The sequence below is a fragment of the Leptonychotes weddellii genome, chromosome 2 (assembly GCF_054177405.1).
Source record: "Leptonychotes weddellii isolate Sample4059 chromosome 2, ASM5417740v2, whole genome shotgun sequence".
NCBI lineage: Eukaryota > Metazoa > Chordata > Mammalia > Carnivora > Phocidae > Leptonychotes > Leptonychotes weddellii.
This window is the reverse complement of record NC_138370.1, coordinates 114,538,428-114,561,165: the sequence shown is the minus strand read 5'-3', so window position 1 is coordinate 114,561,165 and position 22,738 is coordinate 114,538,428. Positions and strand designations below refer to the sequence as shown.

Below are 22,738 nucleotides of genomic sequence, written 5' to 3'. Positions count from 1 at the left end.
GGTATTTCATTTTTAAGTTTCTGTAATGGAGGGCTGTATCTACAGTCGATGGGGACATTTAGTGTAGTCTCTCCACCCCCGCCCGCTAAGCTGCTGGTGTTGCATCTTACAATAGATGGTATCAAGTAGAGGAAATAGTAGTATGTAAAGCAGTTAATGCCATGTCAGGTACAATATGTATTCAGTAAGTAGCTGCTATCATTTTATTTTTAATTGAATAGAATTATGGTTCCTGTGTTAAGGCCATACCCTAGTAGGGAAACGAGGTCAGTCTACACACAGGACATCAGATTTGTGAGGTAGCCACCAGTGGGCAGGAGGGAAGAGCAGCTCCTAGGAGCCTAGCTGTTGAATATGAGAGAGGGCAGTGGGATTTGTGGTTTTAAGTGCTGAAGTCACTGTCTACACCATGGAAGCGGGAGCTGGACGAGGAAGGACCTGCAAAGTAGAACTTCCTGATTCGTGCGGCTAGCACACGTTTTCCTTGTTGTTGCTTTTTTGTCACTTCTTATTCTTTGTGGCAGTCTTACCTGAAGATCTTCAGCCTTAACGAGGCTGTGCTTTAGAGAGGCTGTTTACTTTTCCTCTTGGGCTGCAGGGTTTGTTCCAAGACGCCTGGCTTCTTTGAGGCAGGAGTGGCACAACTCAGCTGGAGAGCCTGTGGCCAAAGTAGATTTTAAGGAAGGGATTAGGCCATAATGGTTTGTTGAACTTCCCCTCCCTTTTTGGAAGGTCTCCTTCCAGTGGCAGACTTGAAGGTGCCAGACTGTATTTTATTAAACAAGGGAGCCTGTCCTTACAGATCTTTCTCTGCAGACACATTTGAAATACCTATACTCTAGTTTAAGAGTCTCTAATTTGGGTCGGAAGAAGAGTAGAGATCTGAATCTCAGGTAGATGGAACATAAAATGGGCTCATTTTATACAGACTATCTTGGAACTTCCCCACTGTTAAATATAGTTTTAAAAATATGTCTTGGTACTCACAGAGGTATAGGGTAAATAGGTAAAGGGTAAAGGGGCATTAACTCTAACTTACTCTTTTTTTCTTTTTTTTTTTTTAAAGATTTTATTTGACAGAGAGCAACACCGAGAGAGGGAACACAAGCAGGGGGAGTGGGAGAGGGAGAAGCAGGCTTCCCGCCGAGCAGGGAGCCCGATGTGGGGCTTGATCCCTGGACCCTGGGATCATGACCTGAGACGAAGGCAGATGCTTAACGACTGAGCCACCCAGGCTCCCCAACTCTAACTTACTCTTAAAGAGTTCAGTGTAAAAAAAAAAAAAAAAAAAGTTCAGTGTAGATGGGTGGGGGAGAAAAATAAAAAACAAGTGTGGTAGAATGCCGACATTTGGGGAATCTGGGTGAAGGGTTTGTGGGAATTTTTTTCTATTTTCGTAATTTTTCTGTAAGTATAAAATTATTTCTAAAGAAAAAGTTGAAAATATTTTGAGTATCTTTCCATGGAAGCCCATACATTTACATTATTATTTTAATTTTCTGTAGCATACTGCTGTGTGGATGTACTGTGAAGGTGTTTAGCCAGACTCCTATTTTTGGGCATTTGATTATTTCCAGTTATTTACCATTATAAACAGTGCTGTTTGGAGGTCTTTAAATATGATAATATCCTCATGTATTTGGAATGGAATCCCTGCACTCTGTTGAAATATTCCCACTCTCATAGTGGACCTAATAAGAAAATTCACAGTAAATTAAACAAATTAATGCTTGAACCTAAGACCTTATTTACAATTTTAAATGGGTTAAATGTCGACTAGTTAGCAATATTTATCTTACCCAGATATTAATACTGAGCTATAGAAAAATTTCTTCAGTTCTGCTTCATCTCATGTAACAAAGCTTTAGAAAAAAAGAATCTTTTAGTGACACGAAGCATCTCGGCTAAGTGTTGACTCCTTGAATAATTACGAAGATTGGAAAGTCTTTTAGCGTCCTAAAGTCGTAGCTTTCTCATCTCATTCTGTTGGAAGCGGTGCGCAAATCTTTTTCTCTCTCATTCCAACATGCTTCACTATTTCATTGATTCCCAAACATGTTAATCAGATTCCCATTCTCATTCCAGGAACAGATGGGGGATGAGGGGACTGTTTGACCGGAGTCGGTAGTAATACGCTATATGCTCTGTTGTATTGATTCACCTTCAACTTATAATTGTTATTTTTCCTGATGATGCATGTGAAAAATTGAAACCATAGAATATTCTTACATTTTATCCTCAGGTCAAAACAGCATTCAGTTCTGTTTCTGACATTTGTACTAAAATGTTTGGTTATTAGGGTTTGGTCCAGTTTTTAGGCATCTCATAGTGGTTTTGAAAAACAAAAAGCAGGTAAGGAAATGTAGTTAGTGACATGCAGAATGCCTAAAGGCAGATCTGATAGGATGCAGGTAAAAGTGATAACCCTTGATTCTTTGGTTATACCTTCTAACTTCCTCAAAAATAGGAAACTGCAGAAATTTCAACAAAATTGTTTCCGTGAAATTTACATGTTTTAAAACCAGACCCAGGCAGGTTAAATTACATTTGAACATTGACCTGTCCATTTGATTTGATTCCACGACAGTGTGAATGTTGTGTGCTCTTTTCTTTCCTTTTCTTTCATCCTTAAACTGAAATGGTGGGTTAATGAATCCTAGATCAGGAATTGGCAACCAGTGCTGTATTAAATTACACTCAGATTAGAAATGAGAGCCAGGAAAAGAACCCTTTCATGTCCTCTCCAGCTGTGAGGCAGGTATTGGACCTGCGGGACTGGGAAGACCAGAGCGTTAGGCACACAGCAGTGGCAGTAACAGGACGGATGTGTGTTGTACAGAACTTGCCCAGGGCACTTGGCTCTGAATTGACACAGAGCAAAAAGTTGCTTTTCCGGTGAAAATCATGAGGTCATGGGATTTGTTTCATGTCTCCAGTTAAGGAAAAGTGGTGTTTTGTTTTTTTTTAACTTCTCCATTTTCTTTGCACTTAAAAATATGAAGACTGTAAAATGGCATTTCCTAGACACTGTGGTAGTTATACTAGCGGTAACAGCCGTCGTTTGTTTAGCTGGGAATCGGGAAGAGGTATAAACAGTAGATCTTTCATCCAAGACACGAGGAAATCTCCCGTGTATGTTCGTGTGTACATGTGCATGTATATACATGTGCTTACATACTGTGAAAATGCTGACTTGACGGAGGGGTAGAGACATTAGAGTGAATGTCATTACTTTAAAGACAATCTTTGGCCGGCTAGATTATTACCCCCAAAATCTAATCTGTCCTTGATTCGATGTTAGCCTCTTTACTGTGGGCTCACTGAGGTGTCCAGATGATTTCCATCTCTGTGTTCATTTTCCTTGGCTGGCTGGATAGATGTTGCTATGAAGCCGCAAGCTGTGACCCCGGTTTTCTCTTTCTGCCTCCACTTTCGTTATGTCTGTTAATCCCCTAGATTCACTAATTTACTGATTTTCTTTAAGATACACATTTTCCTTTGGAAACTTTGACCCGAGGGTCCGAATTGTCCTCCTGTTGTCTCCAGCAGAACCCTTTCCCCACCCATTAAGTCAGGTTGGTCTCTTGCCTTGTTTTCTCCAGAATGTGAAGCTCCTACTACTTAACCAGTAAAAGGTGGCCCCGAGGTGATTGCCCTTGCAAGAGGGTTGCTGTGTGAATCCCAGCATCCCCTAATAACCATCGCTCGAGTTGTTTGCTTGCGCTAAGCTTTTCCTTCTTGTTTTTCACTTTCAGCAGACCTACTCCAATGAAGTTCATTGTGTTGAAGAGATTCTGAAGGTGAGTTCATTTACTGTTTCTCCGTTTGAAGAAATATTGAAGGAGGTAGATGGATATCCATTTACTTTGACTTTAAAGAACGGTTGCCAGGGCGCCTGGGTGGCTCAGACGGTTGGGCGTCTGCCTTCGGCTCAGGTCATGATCTCAGGGTCCTGGGATCGAGTCCCACATCGGGCTCCCTGCTCCTTGGGAGCCTGCTTCTCCCTCTGCCTTTCTCTCTCGCTCTGTCTCTCATGAATTAAAAAAAAAAAAAAAAATCTTAAAAAAAAAAAAAAAGAACGGTTGCCATTCCAAACCCCTTCAAACCGTTCCCCTCCTCACACCTTCCAATGCAAAATAAACCGGAACAGTAACAGAGGGACTCTTAAGAGCCTGACTGAGCTCTCTGACAGATTCTATTAATTAAAATGAAGTCTACAAGCTGCAAGGCATTTGGACCAGAGTTTTAAGACCTCTCTCAGGTTTTTCTGATTGTTGTTCATAAAGACCCACGAGGGTTGTTCACTTCACAGAAAGGAAAGTCCGCTGTATTTAAAGGGTTAAACAGTGCTTGATTTATACTCTTAGTGTTTCGTAGGTGACACCTGATATGTATGGCCTCATCTTCAGTGAGGCCATGAATTTTTAAAGGAATAAAAAAACAAAGCAGAAGAAAGTAAGTGGACATCTGTAAACCTACCTTAGAGGGTTATTTTTCACTCTAGTTTCTTGAGATGGTGCCATGAATGTTTGTGCTGCTTCTACAGATCCATCATTGAACCCATTATCTGTGGGTTCAAGGTTTTTTTGCGCAAGGACAACAAATCCCTCCTAGAATTCAGCTCCAGGAAAAAATGAATAAATTCTCCTCATGAGCCAGCACGCTTTCTTTTTATCAGAGAAGAATTATATAAGCTGTTTAATTTCCCATTTTGGCTTTAATTTCCAGGAAATCTAGAGCTAAATTTAATGCCCGAGTACTGTAATTGTGATAACTAAGGGTTTTATTTGTTTCTCATTCCTTTTCTTTGACTTTTAACTTTCCTCCCTGTGGGATTTAATGATATTCTTGCTTTATCTTTTACTGTAAGTTTTCCGATTTTTTTTTTTGAAGTAGAGATATATATGACACATGTACCTATTCATTTGTATCTTCACTGCTCACTTTTCCTCAAAATATATGCTTACCCAATTTTTTCCTTTAATTTTTCATTGTAAAGTAAGGTGGTACTGAAACCAGTAGTTTGTTTTTTGTTTTTTTTTTTAAGATTTATTTTAGAGAGAGACAGAGCAAGCGATCAGGAGGGGGTATGGGTGGGCAGAGGGAGAGGGAGAGAGTGTCGACTCCGCACAGAGCCCAGCGCAGGGCTTGATCTCACGACCCTGAGATCATTACCCGAGCCGAAACTAAGAGCCTCGGACGCTCAACCGATCGTCACCCAGGTGCCCTTGAAACCAGTAATTATATCGGTTACCTTCTCACTTGCAAAATTTTTGGCAAAGGTAGTGTCTAGCCAGATGTTTGGAAAGTAGTCCCATCATTTTTGTTTTCTTTGTCCCCTGCTTTTGTGGTTAGGACCTTCTGAGAAAGAAATATCTCTAAGGAAACATGCTTTGTACTGCTAGAATTGAGCAATTTTTATGAACCAGCTTAATAATAAACAGGTTATCTTGATCAAGCTTTTGTTTCATCCTCTCCTTCTGGTATTTCTGAAATCCTTTGGTGTGACGAGTCATAAAAACAACAAATGACTTAGTTTTAAAATATGGGCTTAGCATTTTCTCTGAAAGTGTATGTGATTTGTTTTATAGTTATTTCAAAAGTAAATGCAGCGATATAGATTAGTTTGTCTTCTGTATATGTCAAATGCTACTCTTAGGTTTTGATGTGGGTTAATATATTACTTGTGGAATCCCTTAATGAGGACGATGGTATTAGAGCACCAGACAAGCAATTTTAATTTAATAAACTCCCTCCCCTCTAAGCCAACATCACTTTCACAGGTTCTTCCTTACCTGGAAATACATGAAAGTGAATGGTTAATGCAAGCAACCGGATGAGTATTTTCATTTGGAAATCGTATAGAAAGCAAGCAGAAGGATGTCCTGGACTGGGGAGGGGCACAGGCTTTTGCATAGCGGAGACTTAGAGTCTGTGCCCCCTTCTTTTCTCCTCTGTTTGGAGCTTCAGCTACATCATGTGCCCTGGGCCTCGGTTTCCTCGTTGGTAAAATGAAGGCCCTGGGCTAATAGATGATCTCTAGGGTATGATCTAGCTCCCACTCTCTGGTGCTGATCCAGATACTTTCCTCTGCCTCATGGTTCCTGTTTTTCTCTTGTACCAGCAATTTATGAAGATTGCCAGGAATCCTAACACAAATCTTTCTGATGGGCAATAGAAGCAGTAAATAGTTCCCTAATAGAAAAAATCAATCATAGAAGATACTGTTTGGTTCTGTGGTGGAAATATTAAGAGTGGAAGTGTTTTTAATGAAGGGGAGGTGGTGGCCTATAATTCCTGCAGGCTGATGGGGTAAGGAGATAGCAGATAGATACTACTAGAAACTAGGAATTGGTCGTGCATGAGATCCAGACAGGGCACTGTGCCCTCATGTCCTCACTGGGTGTATGGAAACAGCTCACATTCTCTCCTTACAGTGGGATGGCCTGGCCAGCCTCCTGGGGAAGTCAGTGCAGTTCTCGTGGACATGACCTCAGTGTAGCCTCCCAGTAGGGATGCTGTGACATTGAGTGGCAGCACTAGTATTTGCTCATTCATTTATGCAACAAATACCCACTAAGCCTCAAATACTTTCCTAGGCACTGGGGATTCCATATGAGTAAGACTGAGTTCTTGCTTTAAAGGGGACTACAGGAGGAAGATAATTATACAATAAAAATGTCAGGTACTGCTAAGTACTATGAGTCCGACAGCAGGCAAATGAAGAGGACTAGACAGAGGAAAGAATGCAAAAAACCTTGAGGTGGGAACAGGTTGCTGTATTAGAAGAGCACCAAGAGCTAGGCAGTGTGTCTAGAGCAGAATGAGCAAGGTGGAGAGCAAGGAGCAACATCAGCCCTGGTGCCTAGAAGCCAACAAGCCAAGACTGGGCAGGTGTGATAAGTCATTGTTTAGGTAGGCAGTGAATTCATGGCCTTGAGTGCAATTCTGGGCAGCCTCTTTGCCTTATGGCCCCAGTTCTCCTAAGGCCTAACTCCCTCCAGTAAGCTAGGCATTTAGGGAAGTGTATAAATTCTTTCAGACTGTTGGCAAACAGCCTAGGGCTTGAAAGAGTTTATGCACTTTCCAACTGCCTAATTTAATAGCTGGGGCAGCCTTAGGCATTGTGAGTACAATGGACATTTTCTGGGAATAACTGGTGACTAAAAGTCCTAGATACCATTGGGATTCTAAAGAAATTCTTGGAAAACAGAAGAGGGGGGATACTTTCAAACACCTCAATTAATTGCATTTTTACATTGTAGCGGTATAATGGTCACATTCCTTAAAGGACAGTAAAAGAAATAAAACAGCAAGGAGCTCTCTTTGGTGCAGTATTGAAATTCTTGAAAAACCGGACTTAATTAAAAGTTGTGATGCTTTTAACTTAAGTACTTTCTATGACCATATATCTAAACACTACATAAATTACCCTCATTTCAAATCCTCAGAAAAATAAGTGGTCTTAGTTCACCTCTCACTGAGAACAGCCGTTCAGAGGGCTCAGGCACCTCAGGCTGCCCATGGCTGGTAAGGATCAGAGTTCAGATTCCAGTCTGGGACTTTGGCTCCAGAGTGGTTACTCTTTCCATCATATTTGAGGACAGAATTCTTCCTTTGTGCTGCACAAAGCAGAGGGTTAGTCAGTGAACAGGGGCATGTCTTCACCTTTAGCAAACATTACTCAAGAAAGCCAGAATCAGGGACTTTGCTCATCACTGTGCCCGGTTATTTCTGTCTGTCCTGGGGTGATGGCAACCCAGAGAGTGGCTATGAGGAAAGGCAAGGGGGAAGGTGCAGAGGTTGGGGATGGAAATACCTGCTAGAGATCCATCTCCAGTTGTTCAAGGATCGGATAGCATTTCTGTGGTAATGGAGAGGTTGTCCGCACTTGAAAAGAGTGCAGTGTTATAATTGTACAAGTGAAGTAATTCGGTGCAGTCTGAGGTCGCCCGCTTGCTGGTAGGGAGTTGCCAGTCCATCTTTAAGCCAGTTTCCCAGGCAAGTCTGACACACGTGGGAATGGACTTCTTGCTCTTAGACTGGAGAGAAGCAAAGGGGCCCACGCTGTGTGTTCTCAGCCATCAGCCTGATCCAGTCATTCTGGGCCTGTTTTCTCATCTGTAAGAATGAAGGCGTTGAGGGGCGCCTGGGTGGCTCAGATGGTTGAGCGTCTGCCTTTGGCTCAGGTCATGGTCTCAGGGTTCTGGGATTGAGCCCCACATCAGACTCCTTGCTCAGCGGGGAGTCTGCTTCTCCCTCTGCCTGCCGCTCCCCCTGCTTGTGTTCCCTCTCTCTCTTTCTCTTGCTCTCTGACAAATAAAATCTGAAAAAAAAAAAAAAAAATGGAGGGGTTGATATGAATGATCTCCAATGCCATTTTAGCTCTTTACCAAAGTGTGTGTGCGTGCGCGCACACGCATGCATGTATTTGTGATTAGACACGTTTAATCTGACCTGTTTTCCGCCAGTTTTTTAGCAAAGCAGACTATAAGTCATGAATGTGCTTAGAAAAAAAAAGAATTCATGGTCAAGATAAATATGTTAATTTGTGAGATAGAGAAATCTTGCCTCCATGAAAATAGTGAATAGAAGTGAAACTTGTATTACTGGAAAGGGAAGGTAATTTTTTAAGGCCCTCCCCGCCCCCCAAAAAAAGTTCGTATGTACTAATAGTGTGTATCAGGGGAGGGTCAAATCCATTAAAACTCTCCCAAGTGGAACAAGTGACCTGAATTACTTGTTTGCTTAAGTCAAACAGGAAAGTTCTTCTTCCTTTGAACTTAAATAATTCCAGGAAATGCAATAAAGAAGCTGAGGGAGAAAGTAAGCATTGAGTCGCGACTCCGTGTTCACAGTTACATAAGCTCTGTTAATATGCTTTATGATCTCCAGTGTGAAGACCACTCATGTTCTGCATTCTTGTTTTTCCTCTCTGAACTGAATGCTGTTTTGTGAGTGGGAGACCTTCAGCGTTTGAACACAGCCCGTTAAGTAGGCGTCTTTTAAAAAGTAAAATAACTTCTGAGATTTCACTTTTTATTTACCACCAATCCACTTTACGTTTAGTTTGAAAAGTTAACTTACGTAGCAATAAATGTTCTATTTATAATTTACTTTTTCTTCCCTTTCCATGTCTCTTTCCAGGAAATGACCCATTCATGGCCGCCTCCTTTGACAGCAATACACACGCCTAGTACAGCCGAGCCCTCCAAATTTCCTTTTCCCACAAAGGTAATTCTTTACAAGTACAACAGGCCGTGTATCCACACCTGTGCAAAGTCTGAAGTATTGCTATGAGATAGATTAACTTAGCACTAGCTGTTGAAATCTTTGCAGATTAGGTTAAAACTGCCACTAACTTAGCTTCTGAAGTGCTTCATAATGTTTTCAAACACTTCACTCTCCAAATTATGTGGGTAAGAACATCTTACCTTTGTATGGGGTTTTGTAGCTTATGAAAGCATTCAGGACTTTTCAGTAAATTCTCTCATTTGAGACTTCTTACTTAGACATGGGAAAACAGAAGTACAGGGAGAGTGAGTGACGTAGGTGTCTGAATCCTCGTTCGGAATTTAGATATATGCATAACACATAAATCTTAGACTTTCTCATACCTACTAATTTTCTTAAAGTTTGCTGTGATCATCTACATTAGTGCTGGTTTTAATAACAAGTGAATCAGTTGCTGACTCGCATATTTCCGTTGAAGTATTTGTGAACAGTGTATTTTAAACCCTGCCATTTTCCTTTGCTTATTTGTACTTTGGGATAACCTTCAGAGTATAGAAATAGCACCTTCAGATCTGTGTTCTGTCCAGCTTGGTATGCATGCACACTGTTAATATATTATAGCTATTCCTTTGCATGGTATTGTTTTCAAAAGAGGTTATATCTACCCAGACCAGAATCTGCCATGTTAGATACTTTACATATTTTCTCATGATAGTTTTTTTTAATGTTGTTTGTTATTCCTGGTAAAAACATTATACTTTGTAAAAATAAATGAATCTTTGCTCAGTACCAAAGGAAAAATAAATTCTAGGAAAGAATAGAAGAAATAAATAATAAATAGAAGAACTAAAATCCATTTTACATATGTAAAAAATAGATTTATCAGTGTTCATCAGACATAGCAGTGATGCAGCCTTAGATTTATAAACCTTAATAATAACTAGAGATTTTTTTTTTCTTTCTAGGATTCTCAGCACATCAGTTCTGCAACCCAAAACCAAAGTAGGTGGAACTGATTATTGCATTGGAGAACAAAGCATGGTTTTTGTTGTTTTACTATAAAAAAAAAAAAAACAATGCAAAATAGCCCAGCACAGATGAGGGCTTCCTATTTTGAAAGAATAGGAAGGGAGCACAAACATAAAACTGTGCTTTAGGTGGAATTTCAGATCGTTGCAAAGAGTTAATGAAGATGTCATAGTAAAGTACTTGACAAATATAATGTGTCATAATTATAACAAATATAATTACCTGACGTATGCACACATCTTGAACGTGACTCTCAAAGCATTGTAACCCAGGAATAGTATATAGAATAGATTGGGATATTTTTTGTGGTTCTTGTGTTTTTTTCTAAGAAAAGTAAGAAATTTGTATAAGGAATAGAGTACATAGCTTCTTTAGTTTTTCTTTATGTATTCACCCTGCAATTCTTGTTTGGTCTCTCTTTATGGATTGTAAATAGTTAAGAATTCAGAGGGAAACAGAAGTAAGCTAACTGGATCCAGCCATTCTCTTCATCAATAACCCCTTGATTCAATAAAGTTTTTGTGTCTCAACTACATGCAAGGCATTTCAAACCTTATGAAAATGACTAGGGTATTTGCAGTCATTTAGTTTATTAATATATGGTGCATGTCCAAGTTATGAAGTGTTAGTCTTCAAAAAAATAGGGCAACCAAAGTAGGATATGTATGTATGTTGGGAGAAGGTTGCACATAGATACTCCATGGAGGTGACTCTTCCTCAAATCTCCCCACCTCATTCTTTTCCCTCACTTATATATTTTTTTCCCTTTATTTTTCTACAGTTTAAATTGCACGGATGTGAGGAGAGTAGAAAAAAGATGAGGAAAGCAAGAAACAGAATATCCTTTCCTCTAGAGCAGGGGTGGACCCACCATAGCCTGAGAGTCCATCTGTTCTGCAGCTGGTTTTTGTAAAGAAGGTTTTATTAGGACACAGCCATGCCCGTTCATTTATTATTATGCCACGAGGTACAGCTTGCAACGCCAGAAATATTGACTCTCTGACCTTTATAGAAAAAGTTTGCCATTCTCTGCTCTAGATACTAAATAAGATCTTGCAAAGGACTCATGACTGAATTTCCCCCATATGCAGAGAAATAAACCTGATCATCCTGCCACAGTATTTGTATAAGTGGCAAGGTAAAATTAACCAAAATTAATGGCTTCTTGGGGCGATTGGGAAATCTTTTTTTCTCAGCATCTTGGCGGTCTCTCCAGAGACAAATAAGCAGTGGAGTGGGACAAGGCTCGGCAGGACGGCCAGCTCAGCTGTGGACAGGCTTGCTGTGTGCCCCTTTACCGCTTGCTCTCCCCTCTCCCTATTTGCTAGGGCTGCCCGCCAGGCAGATCATATGCCTTCCCCTGGGTTCCTCACAGCTTTGATGATTGCTAACTCCTGGTTTAGAAGGACCCTTTTAATCCTTTAAATTGTTTGATTTCCCCTTTTAGCAAAATCTAGCTGAAGATGAGCTGGTAAGCACTTTCTTGGCGGAGAATGGGTGGCCCTCTCAGCCGATGGAGTAGTGTGGGCCAATTTCTCCTTGCTCTTGGTCTGAGGCGTTTTCAGACCCTGGCAGGTCTCCAGTAGGTCTTGGCTCACTAGATGCTTACCCTGGGGTTTTTCATGCTGCCGCCATTCTGTCTGTCCGTTTTCCGGGGAACCTTGTTTACTTTTGTGAGAGTGGGACCTAGTTGAACCCTAGAGAGGTCTAGTTTTATGTTGGGTGAAGAGGGAGTTAGTTATCTTAAGGTTTTGTTTAGAGCCTGCAGAGAATGAAGTATGCCTAAGGGTAATCAGAGCCTTGGGGTGCTTCAAACCCAGTGAAGACCAGTATATGAGAGTCCCTGTGAGTGCCTCGAAGAGTGGCCTTAGCCCCTCCAATTTGTAGTTCTGCCTGTAGCTTCCTAGCCAGAAGGGGAAGCAGTTATAACTGTCATGTAAGAGCTGCTGCCGCCATGAGGGTAAAGTGATTAATTGCAAGGTCTCCACATGACATTGTTGGGAAATCTCATTCAAGCCTGCCTAAAAGGCACCCGTATTCCCATTCCACTCCCCGTTCTGTTTCAGGTCCCTATTACCTCACGCCTAAAGCAGCTTCCCAGATGGGTTGTTGCCTCCACTGTTAATATTGCCCGTTCCTTTCTAGGTTCTGCCAGGTGGCACCACTAAATTAATCTTTCTGAGGAATCTCTCTAGCATGTACCTGGTAGAGATCTTTGGTGGTGTCTCATTGCCCAACAAAGTTCTAACTTACCATCCTGGCATTCAGCGCCCTCCCAAATCTGACTTTCACCTGTCTTTCCATCGTGTCCACACATTTTGTACGCCGTCCTTACCCTTTCCAAGTCTGTGCCATTTTAAATCTTCCCTCTCCTGCCCGAAGGCCTTCCTCCTCCTCCTCCTCTCCCTTTGGCCGGCAGTCATTCTGTCAAAACTTCACCCATCTTTTGTGACACAGTTCATTTTGCTCCTTGTCTAGCTTGCCTTCTTTAGTCACTACCAAGAGAGAGACCATTCTTTAGTTTCCTGGGACCGTTCATTTATGTGACCGATTTGTGTGCCCCTCTCACACTGCCCGCCATTGGAGATATTTGTGTGCCCGGCACGCATCCCTCAGTCACTTGTCAGCTCATCGAGGATAGGGTCGAGTGCCTCGAACATCTTGTATCTGGGAGGCAGTGTGACTACGTGGATGGGGGCAGGTGTTGAATAATGGACAGGTGAGAGGGAGCGCACACTCGACGGAGGTCAGAGGCTGGGAAAAGGGAGTGCTGGTAAATCACTGGCAGATGGGGAAGGGCAGACCAGGTGGGAGTGAGAGCAGCTCTCTCCTAGGGCTTCCATGGGGGTCCCCCACCGCGAGCTGACATCAAGGAAAGTCAGGTCCCCAGCATGTAGAAAAGTTACCAGTCATGGGGTAGGGTGTGTTGCAAGCAGGGCTTTTCTGTGGCTCTTTGCTCTGTTCAGGGTTTTTCGATTCTGAGCAAGTCCTCGTTCTAGAGGTAACGTAAGTGCTATTGTATGATGGTGAGAATGTATCACCATGGTGCAGTGCATATAGCAAGCACTATGATTGACCGAGTTGAAGTAGACGAAGTGTTCAGGTGGAAAAAGCAAGGACGGGGGTGAGGGGGACAGCACAGAAAGGGGGGGATTTATAAGGAATAAACTCAGGAATGTATCTCATTGTGCTGCTCTGATCATTTTCCTTCCCCCACAGAACAATATGATACATCTTCAAAAACCCACACTAATTCTCAGCAGGGAGCATCGTAAGTAATATGCTTTTGTTTATTAAAAGTTTATAACGTAACATGGTAATTTCCCATGTAAATCCATTGCTTAGATTTTTTTTTTCCTACCGCTTTCAAGTAATGACTTTCATAACCTACCACTGCATTGTAAAAGGAAGTAATGCCCTACATTTATACTTGGATTAAGTTCTTCTGTTGAAGGTTGAGGCACCACAAGAGAGTTTGCTAAGGCGTCTTCTCAAAAGAAAGGCATGTGAGCCATTCTTTACATATTAACTGTGGAAAATAGAAGTTCTTAGCGTTGTAAATTTCAGTCCTAAATAGCTTTTGCTTTGGAAGACAAATTTTAGGGGATGTGTACAATTTAAGATTTTTTGGCCACTTTTTTGGCCTAGTTTTAACTAATAAAGAATGAGTCTTATTGCCCAGCTGTTCTTTATTAAGGCCAAGTAAGTCCAGATACATTTGGGGTTTTTAGAACGGTTTAAAGTACATAATAAAGATTTTCAAATCAGCAATTGGACCCACTTGGTCATTTCTTGATGGTATTGAAGTAATACTTGTTTTCCTCCAACTGCAAAGGGTTTTTGGGAACGAGGTGATGCTCCTTCAGTATCTAATCAGTCACTGACGGGGGAGGGGGAGGCGCTAGCCTCCCCGAATTTTGGGTTTAAGCTCCAGCTTTGCTCTGGGTACAGTGTTTGTTCCATGCATCTTGGAAGGGGTCACTGCTGTGGGTTGAGTATTTTGAGAAGCTGTGTAGTCGAGGCAGAGAGGTTATTTTATCTTTTCACCGTGACTGAATGTGGGACTAAGTTAAATCACGGCTCCCAAGTGCCAGCTCCTTTCTCCATCGCAAAACAAGAAAAAAAGAACAATATGGCAAGATATTTTTAAAGATTAATTTCCTACAGTTCAAAGGGTGGAGTTTTTTGTGCGTGTAATAAAAGTTATTTCATTTGTGGTACTGGCAGATGGTGAGATTTTTGCTTGTTTTTATTGTCCTTTACCAGAAAAAAAAAATTTTTTTTTTAACCTTATGTGCCTTTTCTTTCCCTTCCCCACCCCCCTTTCTTTCTTCCTTCCTTTTTAAATTTTACTGGCTCTTGAATTTTGGAAGTCTGGAATCGATGGCTGGTAGAGAACAGAAACTGTAGTTCAAGGGACTGCAATTGTAACGATTCTGTGGAAGCTCTAACTTCCCCCAAGGTTTTACACCTTGTGCTCTTTGTAACGATTGGTAGTAAAGCCCTTTAGACCATAAAAGGCCCCTGTCTGTGTTTTTGGGGGCAGCGAGGAAGGGGGAATTGAAGGACACAGCCGCTGTGTCCTTGGGCCTGTGGGGAGAGGAGGAGAGGCCACTGGATGTGAGCGAGGCCCAAGAAGCAGCTTCACATCGAGCAGGCCAAAGTCACACCCTCTCACACCACCCACTTCCATCAGCTTTCAGGCTCGGGTAGTTGGTAGGGACTTAGACCATTTTCTGTGCTGGGTTTGCTCCTCAGAGAGATGGGCCGTCCTCCTGCTGAGTTGAAGCCCAGAAATCAGAGGTGCCTACAGGTGTGTGACAGGCATATGACATAGGTAGTGCTCTCTTTACAAAACTGTTCATTTGCCATATATAAAATCGCCTAGAAAAGAGTATTTATTATGATCCTGGTAGACTGAAGGAGGGGAGGAAGACCGGGCCCCTTCGAAGGAGGCGAAGAGGAAAGGGAAGCGTGACAGAGGAAGAGAGAAGGAGGGGGGTACGGTGGTGGTCGGATGGGCAGGGCTGGTGGGATCGATAAGAGCCGGAAATGTACCTCTGGGAAAAGGAATCACGTCCGTGTCCCGATTAATTTGTGCAGTGCAGTCATGGTTTCAGACTCAGTAGGTCACATCTGTTGGTGCTCACAGGTTAATTTGATCTAGTGTCAGCGTGTAGGCTCTATGACATGCACTGAAACTATTTGAGCGGCAGAGTGCCAGAGAGATGGTCTAACGCACTTTGAATGTCAGAGAAAAAAACGTTCATTTCGGGATCATGTGTACTGTGGTTTTAAAACTCAGTCTAGGTCTTAATGCTTTTTCTTTCAGTTGCTAGTACTTGGGAATCCTCAGATACGATATTATTCTCTGGACTTGGTTCCAGGTGACTTGGAGATCTTTCCAAAAATTGCTTCCATTCTTCCATTCAGGGCATAATTAGTGAACACATGCTGTGTGCTTGGTGCTGCTTTAGGGACTTGGAAACGGTGGCCGCTGAGACAAAATTCTTGTCTTTTTGTCTTGTAACTTAATGCAGCTGTCATGTCATACAAACTCTAGGTGCTGTGATGGCGACAGGCTCAGGGAGCAGTTCTTTTGGGTGGCGGTGATATTTTTGGGAGGGAGGTCAGGAAAGGTCTCTCGGAGGTGACGTTTGATCTGGAGCCTGAATGATGGGAGAGCGAGGCAGAGAATTTCTGCCACGTCTAAAGGGGCTTGATAGATTTTGCGGCAGGCTCTGAAGCCATCTGAAAACATCCGGGAGTAGTAATTCTTACTGGCAGTGACAACTTTGAAGTAGTTCCTTTGCCTATGCAAAGCATGGTTTTGAAGGAGCCTGTGGAGGTCCATTTAAGTCTCACATTTGATCATAACTGCTAATTTCCTGCAGTAAGTGACCATAGACTAATTTAAACATTGCCTGAAAGATTGAATAAGATATGTTTTAATGCGCTAAGAATCTGTTAGCCCTGAAGGCAGTTTGTGCCTTCCACCCACCTTGGGATGCTGGGCTATTAAATCAACAAGATGTGGTCTACTTCCACAAGAATGTGTATTCTGTCTCACCCTGCAGGGGCCTCCAAAGCCTGCCAGTAACTTACCTGTCTACCCCCCTTACGATCCCTTTCCCCCCATATTCTGGTATATTTTCCATTGTGGCCATGTTGGCCCCCTTGCTGTTTTCTTTCTTCTTTCTTTCTCTCTCTTTCTTTCTGTCTTTCTTTCTTTCTAAGATTTTATTTGAGAGAACACAAGCTGGGGGAGGGGTGCAGAGGGAGAGGGAGAAGCATGCTCCCCACTGAGGGAGCCTGATGTGAGGCTCAATCCCAACACCCTGGGATCATGACCTGAGCTGAAGGCAGATGCTTAACCTACTGAGCCACCCAGGCGCCCCCTCTTTGCTGTTTTGGGTGCCCAGATCACTCTACCCCCTGTTCCTGCAGTGTATGCAATCTCCTTACCAGCGCAGACTTCCCTAACTACCCCATGTAGAAAAGCAACCCACGCCCATCTTTACTCTTTTATTCCCCTCCGTAGGCTTTTTACCCATTGAAAAAAATATATATTTTAGTTGTTTATTTCCCTCTTCATAAGGGAAAAGTATATATTTTAGTTGTTTATCTCCTAGACTGTGAGTGCCACAAAGCAGGGATTTTGTCTGCTTAGAGTTGTATCCACTGAATCTAGAGCAGGGCCTGGCATGTAGTAAGTACTAAGAGTAAATGTGGAAAGAAAACTTACATAGAAACTTGATTAAATATGTGTATAAACAATACTTAATACATGGGATTTAAGGCAATAACTTTTCTAGCACTAATATCTTATTTGTCATACTTATTTTTTTAAGTAATCTCTCCGCCTGGCATGGGGCCTGAACTCACAACCCCGAGATCAAGAGTCACACGCTCTACCAACTGAGCCAGCCAGGCATCCCTGTTATACTTACTGATTTAATCTTATTTATTAACTTCAGATTTCCCCTCGTTTATAGTCTTGTAATTTTTCTCATGTCCTTCCATGACCTCAGATAATCTTCACTTCATCCATGGATTTTAAATAGTCTTTTACACCTCTGGCAGTTTTTAACCTTGATTACTCTGTGTACTGTCACTTTCCGCTCTGTCTTGTTTGTCCATAATCTCCCATAGACCGTCCCTCCCTGAATCTGAATAATGCCAGCCACTGTCACCATTTGGAGAGTCCCCCCTATATGCAGTGTCACAACTGCTTGAGATTTGTTTTTTTCAGTTTTTCATTTATTATGTGTGGAGCCTTCTTCATAATTTGTTGCCTTCCCTCATCTCCTGCAAACCATTTGCAGTCCGTATTTCCGCCCTTGATCAAAAAAAGGAATCACAGCCTGATTGAATTTTAGATTTGGGGACTTACATATGTCTGCTTTGGAGCCCAGCCTCTTTCTCTTTCTCTGCCCTCCGTTCCCCATTCTATCCCCAAATCAGTTTTCAGTTTGTGAGATTGTTCAAGTTCACCAATTCTCACATGTTCATTAGCGGTTTCTGAAAAGTATTACGTGCCATCTTATGCACACCTAATACCAGGGTTGTGACTTAACTAATTACCGTGAGCTTGCCTTCACTTGCTCTTTCCCAAATAAAATGTACGGCCCAATTGTCGGAAATGTTGAGCCAAAAAATCAGCTTATTTAAGTAGTTTTGGGGTTTGAATTGAGATGTTACAGACTATTGGCAGTGAAGTCGTTGGCAAGCCCAGGACTGGGGAATGGAAAAGGAATAAAGGCTTGTCTTGTGTGTCTTCACACAGTAACATTCGGGCTCTGAGTCACTGAAGCCTGCCTGCTGGAACGTGTACATGGCTCTCTTAAGCGTTGCAGAGCAGTTGGCCTGAAGAATGCATTTGTACAAAGGGGCTTGAGGATAGTTGGTAACCTCTAAATAAAAACTCTACCTCACCGGTAATGTAAAATGTGGTTAAACCTACGTGTTAGTTCAAAGAGTGGCTCTACCTGAGTATTTGGCTTCTTTTGACCAGGGCCAAGGTAGGCCATATGGTGGCATATGCTTTGAAATAGCTGCTTTGTCTTGGCGTTTGGAAGTGAAATTAGTCATTTAACCAATTTTAAAAGTATATGAGGTTTATAGTTCATTTATTTTCGTAAGGGAGAAAGAGTGTATCCATTTTATTCCAGCAGGGTAATTACTGTTTTCTTTAATCGAAGTCTTTCTCTCCGGGGATTCTGGAGAATCCCTCCTATCATGTAGGTTTTCTAGCCATTGCGCCCTCTATTGGCCGGAACAAGGCAATCGTATGAGACGGAATGGCTTTTGCATTCCAGATCCAGCATGTACCAGCTTCATGATGTGGGCAGGGTCGGTGGCTCTTCTGAGCCCGTTTCCTCACCCTCAGAATGTGAGGGCATGATCAGAGGTGGCCATACGGTTGTGAGTAAAGGCAGTGTCTGCAGAGTTCTGAGCACACGGTGGGCGCAGCTACGCGGTGCTGTTACCTATGCAGCAAACAGGGTGCTGCTACTCATTCAGCCAGCCTTTTAGGGTTACCTGCCAAGTTCTGGATATAGAAGATATGAAGGTGAAAATGACTTGGTCCTGCCCCAGAAAAGCTTATAGTTGAGTATGTCCCTTGGGCCTTATGCTCTCTTGACCTAGATCTTACTGGTATGAGTGAGACTGGGTCTAAGAGGTTTGATTCCCTTCTAGTGGGTGCTGAGGTGGTCACCCAGATGTGCTGTAATTCGTTTTTGCCATTTTTCACATTATGGACCAATTCTCCCACATGTACCATGTGAAGTGTGCTAGAGTAATGTGCTTGGGCTCAGACATAACTGTTTGTGGGACAAGTCGGGGATTTTAGCAGCTGCTTCCTTTAAATTTTTTCCTTTATCTCTAAAGATAAAACCTTTACCGGTTATCAGGTTAGATTCCCCCCAACTATATGGATTGATTGATTGATTTATAAAGATTTTATTCATTCATTTCATACAGACAGAGAGCACAAGCGGGGGTGCTACAGGGAGAGGGAGAATATGGGGCTCGATCCCAGGACCCTGGGATCATGACCCAAGCCGAAGGCAGATGCGCAACCATCTGAGCCACTCTAGTGCCCCTCTTTTTTTTTTTTTAATTACAGTGGTATTCATGATTAATTTTCTGTATTAGTAAAACTTAGATACGGTTTTTAAGTAACTTTTTTTCTTACTACAGATTCAGGACAGGTTTGTTATAAAGAATTTTAGAAGTATCTTTCTTAGCCCCACTAATAGTATGCTGGTTTATGTTGAGCTACCCATCTGGTGATATAATAAACTCTGGTTTCTGGAAGATTCCATGTTACTCTTAGGGGTGGCAGACACTGACAATACACTTCGTTCATTTTTGCATCAGGGTGGCTGGCTGGCTCAGTTGATAGAGCATGCGACTCTTGATCTTGGGATCATGAGTTCAAGCCCCACATTGGGCCTGTTAGAACTTATTCTTTAAAAAAACAAAAGCAAAAACAACAGACTAATTTTTTTTTTTTTTTAAGGTTTTATTTATTTATTTGACAGAGAGAGACACAGCGAGAGAGGGAACACAAGCAGGGGGAGCGGGAGAGGGAGAAGCAGGCTTCCCGCGGAGCAGGGAGCCCGATGCGGGGCTCGATCCCAGGACCCTGGGATCATGACCTGAGCCGAAGGCAGACGCTCAACGACTGAGCCACCCAGGCGCCCCCAGACTAATTTTTTTATCAAATAAATTGAACCATGAATTTTGATTAAATGAAATACCATCTGTAAATAACCAGTATATCCTACATAGTGGTAGATTTTGTTTGACCCTTTTGGTTTATCATTGCTTTTTGAGTGTTTCTTCGGCGATATCTGGAGCACTCTTCCTTCAGAGGTCACTATCCCTCATCTCTTTAGGTATCATACCTGCAGGCTTTTATTGTTATTGTCTATGTAAGGCTCTGAAGGGGAAATTCTTGGAATCTGGGACAGCATTTTTACAGTGCCTTTTATTCCTTAAGAGCAAGTAGAGCTAAAAGTCAGAACATAACGCTTTCTGACTTACTTCAGGAGAATATATTTGTGGAAGCAAGGCGGACAGCTTACAGAGTATTTAGTGCCCTGCTTACATCAGGAAATGTAATGGGTTACCTGATCATTGATGTTTCAGGAAATTAAAGCAAATCAGTTTTATACAAAAGCCAGTGACTAAGAAACAAAGAGGTCCACTTACTGTGGTTTTGCTGTCGGTTTTTTGTTTTTTTTGTGTTTTTTTTCCCTGGTTGTGTTATACCTTACATTTATTCAAAGATACATCTTTTATCTTTTGCTTGGGTATGCCCCAGCCGAGCCAGGACTTGGCAGTAACACTGTTGAGTGACTTTTTCTTGTATACCATTATGATATCTACTGCCGAGTCCTGCATCTGAAGGCTGTGTTTTCTAGCCTTGCTAAAATAAGGTAGCTCTCATTAGGTAAATATCGAGCAGCATCTACATTTACAAGTAGCTAACAGTTTTCATATTTTTTAGAAACTTACCATAGGATAGTTTTAGTACCATTTGTTGGTGAAAATAGTTCCTTGGCAGAATTACAACATTGCATTAAGTGGTCATTATGAAAGAGCCAAATTTTATCATTTATTTTCATTAGAAAATACAATGATTTTACCAAGGATTCCCAAAATAATCATGCTTGCTTATTTCAGCGGCAGGTTAGTGGGTTTGCAGTAAAAATCAATGGTCAGATTATTTGTTGAAGAGGTGTTTTTAGAAATACTAAAGTATTACTATTTTTTTAAGATTTTATTTATTTATTTGACAGAGGAGAGACACAGCAAGAGAGGGAACACAAGCGGGGAGTGGGAGAGGGAGAAGCAGGCTTCCCGCCTAGCAGGGAGCCCGATGTGGGGCTCGATCCCAGGACCCTGGGATCATGACCTGAGCCGAAGGCAGACACTTAATGACTGAGCCACCCAGGCGCCCCAGAAATGCTAAAGTATTATAACCTCCAATATAATTTTTGCTTTTTGGAGCATTAATAATACTTAAGCAGATTGGTTTTGTTTTCACTTGCACTAATAACATTTCCTCAAATAGTCCTCATAAATTTGGGGGGAAGTGGGAACAAGCAATTAACGACTAATTCATTCTTTTGATACGTAGGCATCCCCCTGGAAGACGGTAAGAGAGGGAGGAGATAGGGAAGGGCTAAGATTTCAGTTAACATGTACAGATTGGAAAATGGCCTTTTTAAAAATTGAAGTATCTTATTTGCTTTTAATATTTAGGTTGCTCATAAACCAGAATGCCTAGAGATAAGTATTATGATAACTTTGAGGAACTGAACTGAGGTTTTATTTTCACCAGAATGATAGCAGTAAGGTTAAACATATTTTCTAGACAACAAGATTATTTGTATTACTACTCTTTCAACTGATTAGTGTTTAAGAAGACTTCGTGTATGAGAATTTGTATGTCCGGGGCGGGTGGGGGGGCGGTGAAAAGTAAAGTACCATATTAATAATGTCCTTTGGACAAAAATGGAAGATACCTGCACGGTTTGGTGACCGTGCCTCAATAGCTTCCTATATCTTACTGTGTATTGAGCTCACATAGAGTACTTTTTAAGTGCCCTGACACACTTCCCAATACTTCACAAATATTCACTTATCCGGGGTTAGCTTATTAACAGTTAATCACTTATTCTAGTTGGAGACTATAGGAGAAAGTAGGGTGTTTTTCTCTTTGTGCATATGTTTTTCTCTTTGTTGTTGTTATTGTTTGTTTTGTTTGTATGGACCTGGGAACTTGAGTCTCGGGGCTGGCCACAAATCCCTGTCCCGTGGTAGTTCTGCTTTTTAATGCTCAAAATGTGTGGAAGAGTCCGTCTTGAGATGGTAAGGATCATATACTAAACAGTTTCTGTGTTATGTTAATAGTAAACCTTACATTTCTAGGAAAATGAAGCATTTGATGAATAAATAAAAATTAGACCTGTCCCATCCCTCTTTTTTAATCATTAAGCATATTTTCAATTTATATGCTAAAATAAGTTATTAGAAATTATTTTAAATCCTACAATGTCTCTGTCCCTGCTCATTTCAGCATGCTTGAAGATGACCTTCAGCTCAGTGACAGTGAGGACAGTGACAACGAACAAGTAAGTTTCGTACACCCCATCATACCAGGAATCCTTTTAAATCTAGTATTTCTGAGCTGCATATCCTAACCTGTTGTTTGTTCTTTTCCTGGTCCTCCTTCCCCTTATTGTGAATACCTAGAGCCCAGAGAAGCCTCCTCCTGTATCTGCACCTCCAAGGTATCGTGTGCGTGTGTGAGCAAAATGTTTGCGTTTTTCTACCAAATGGGGAACATACAGCCTTATTTAGTGCTTTCATAGCTTCTTCATGGGGAAGGACATAAAGGATCACAGTTAGAAGAAAGTACCTGTTTAACTGAGTGTTGTTGGAGTGGGGGGGGGGTGGG

At 41.8% G+C, this 22,738-nt stretch overlaps 1 protein-coding gene across 5 annotated transcripts in view; it reads left to right on the top strand.

Moving 5' to 3' along the window:
- Positions 1-22,738, top strand: part of AFF1 (ALF transcription elongation factor 1) — a 98,553-nt gene that overhangs the window by 34,795 nt on the left and 41,020 nt on the right. For 4 of the 5 annotated variants that reach the window (XR_014142945.1, XR_014142944.1, XM_081812189.1 and 1 more), the window contains exons 3-8: positions 3,756-3,800; positions 9,148-9,234; positions 10,200-10,236; positions 13,483-13,534; positions 22,358-22,412; positions 22,534-22,571. Coding sequence is in view for 3 of the 5 variants with exons in the window: in XM_081812189.1 (XP_081668315.1) it covers positions 3,756-3,800; positions 9,148-9,234; positions 10,200-10,236; positions 13,483-13,534; positions 22,358-22,412; positions 22,534-22,571 (314 nt within the window). In the remaining 2 variants the exon portion in view is untranslated. The remainder of the gene's footprint in view (positions 1-3,755; positions 3,801-9,147; positions 9,235-10,199; positions 10,237-13,482; positions 13,535-22,357; positions 22,413-22,533; positions 22,572-22,738) is intronic. The other variant, XM_081812188.1, reaches the window with a different exon arrangement.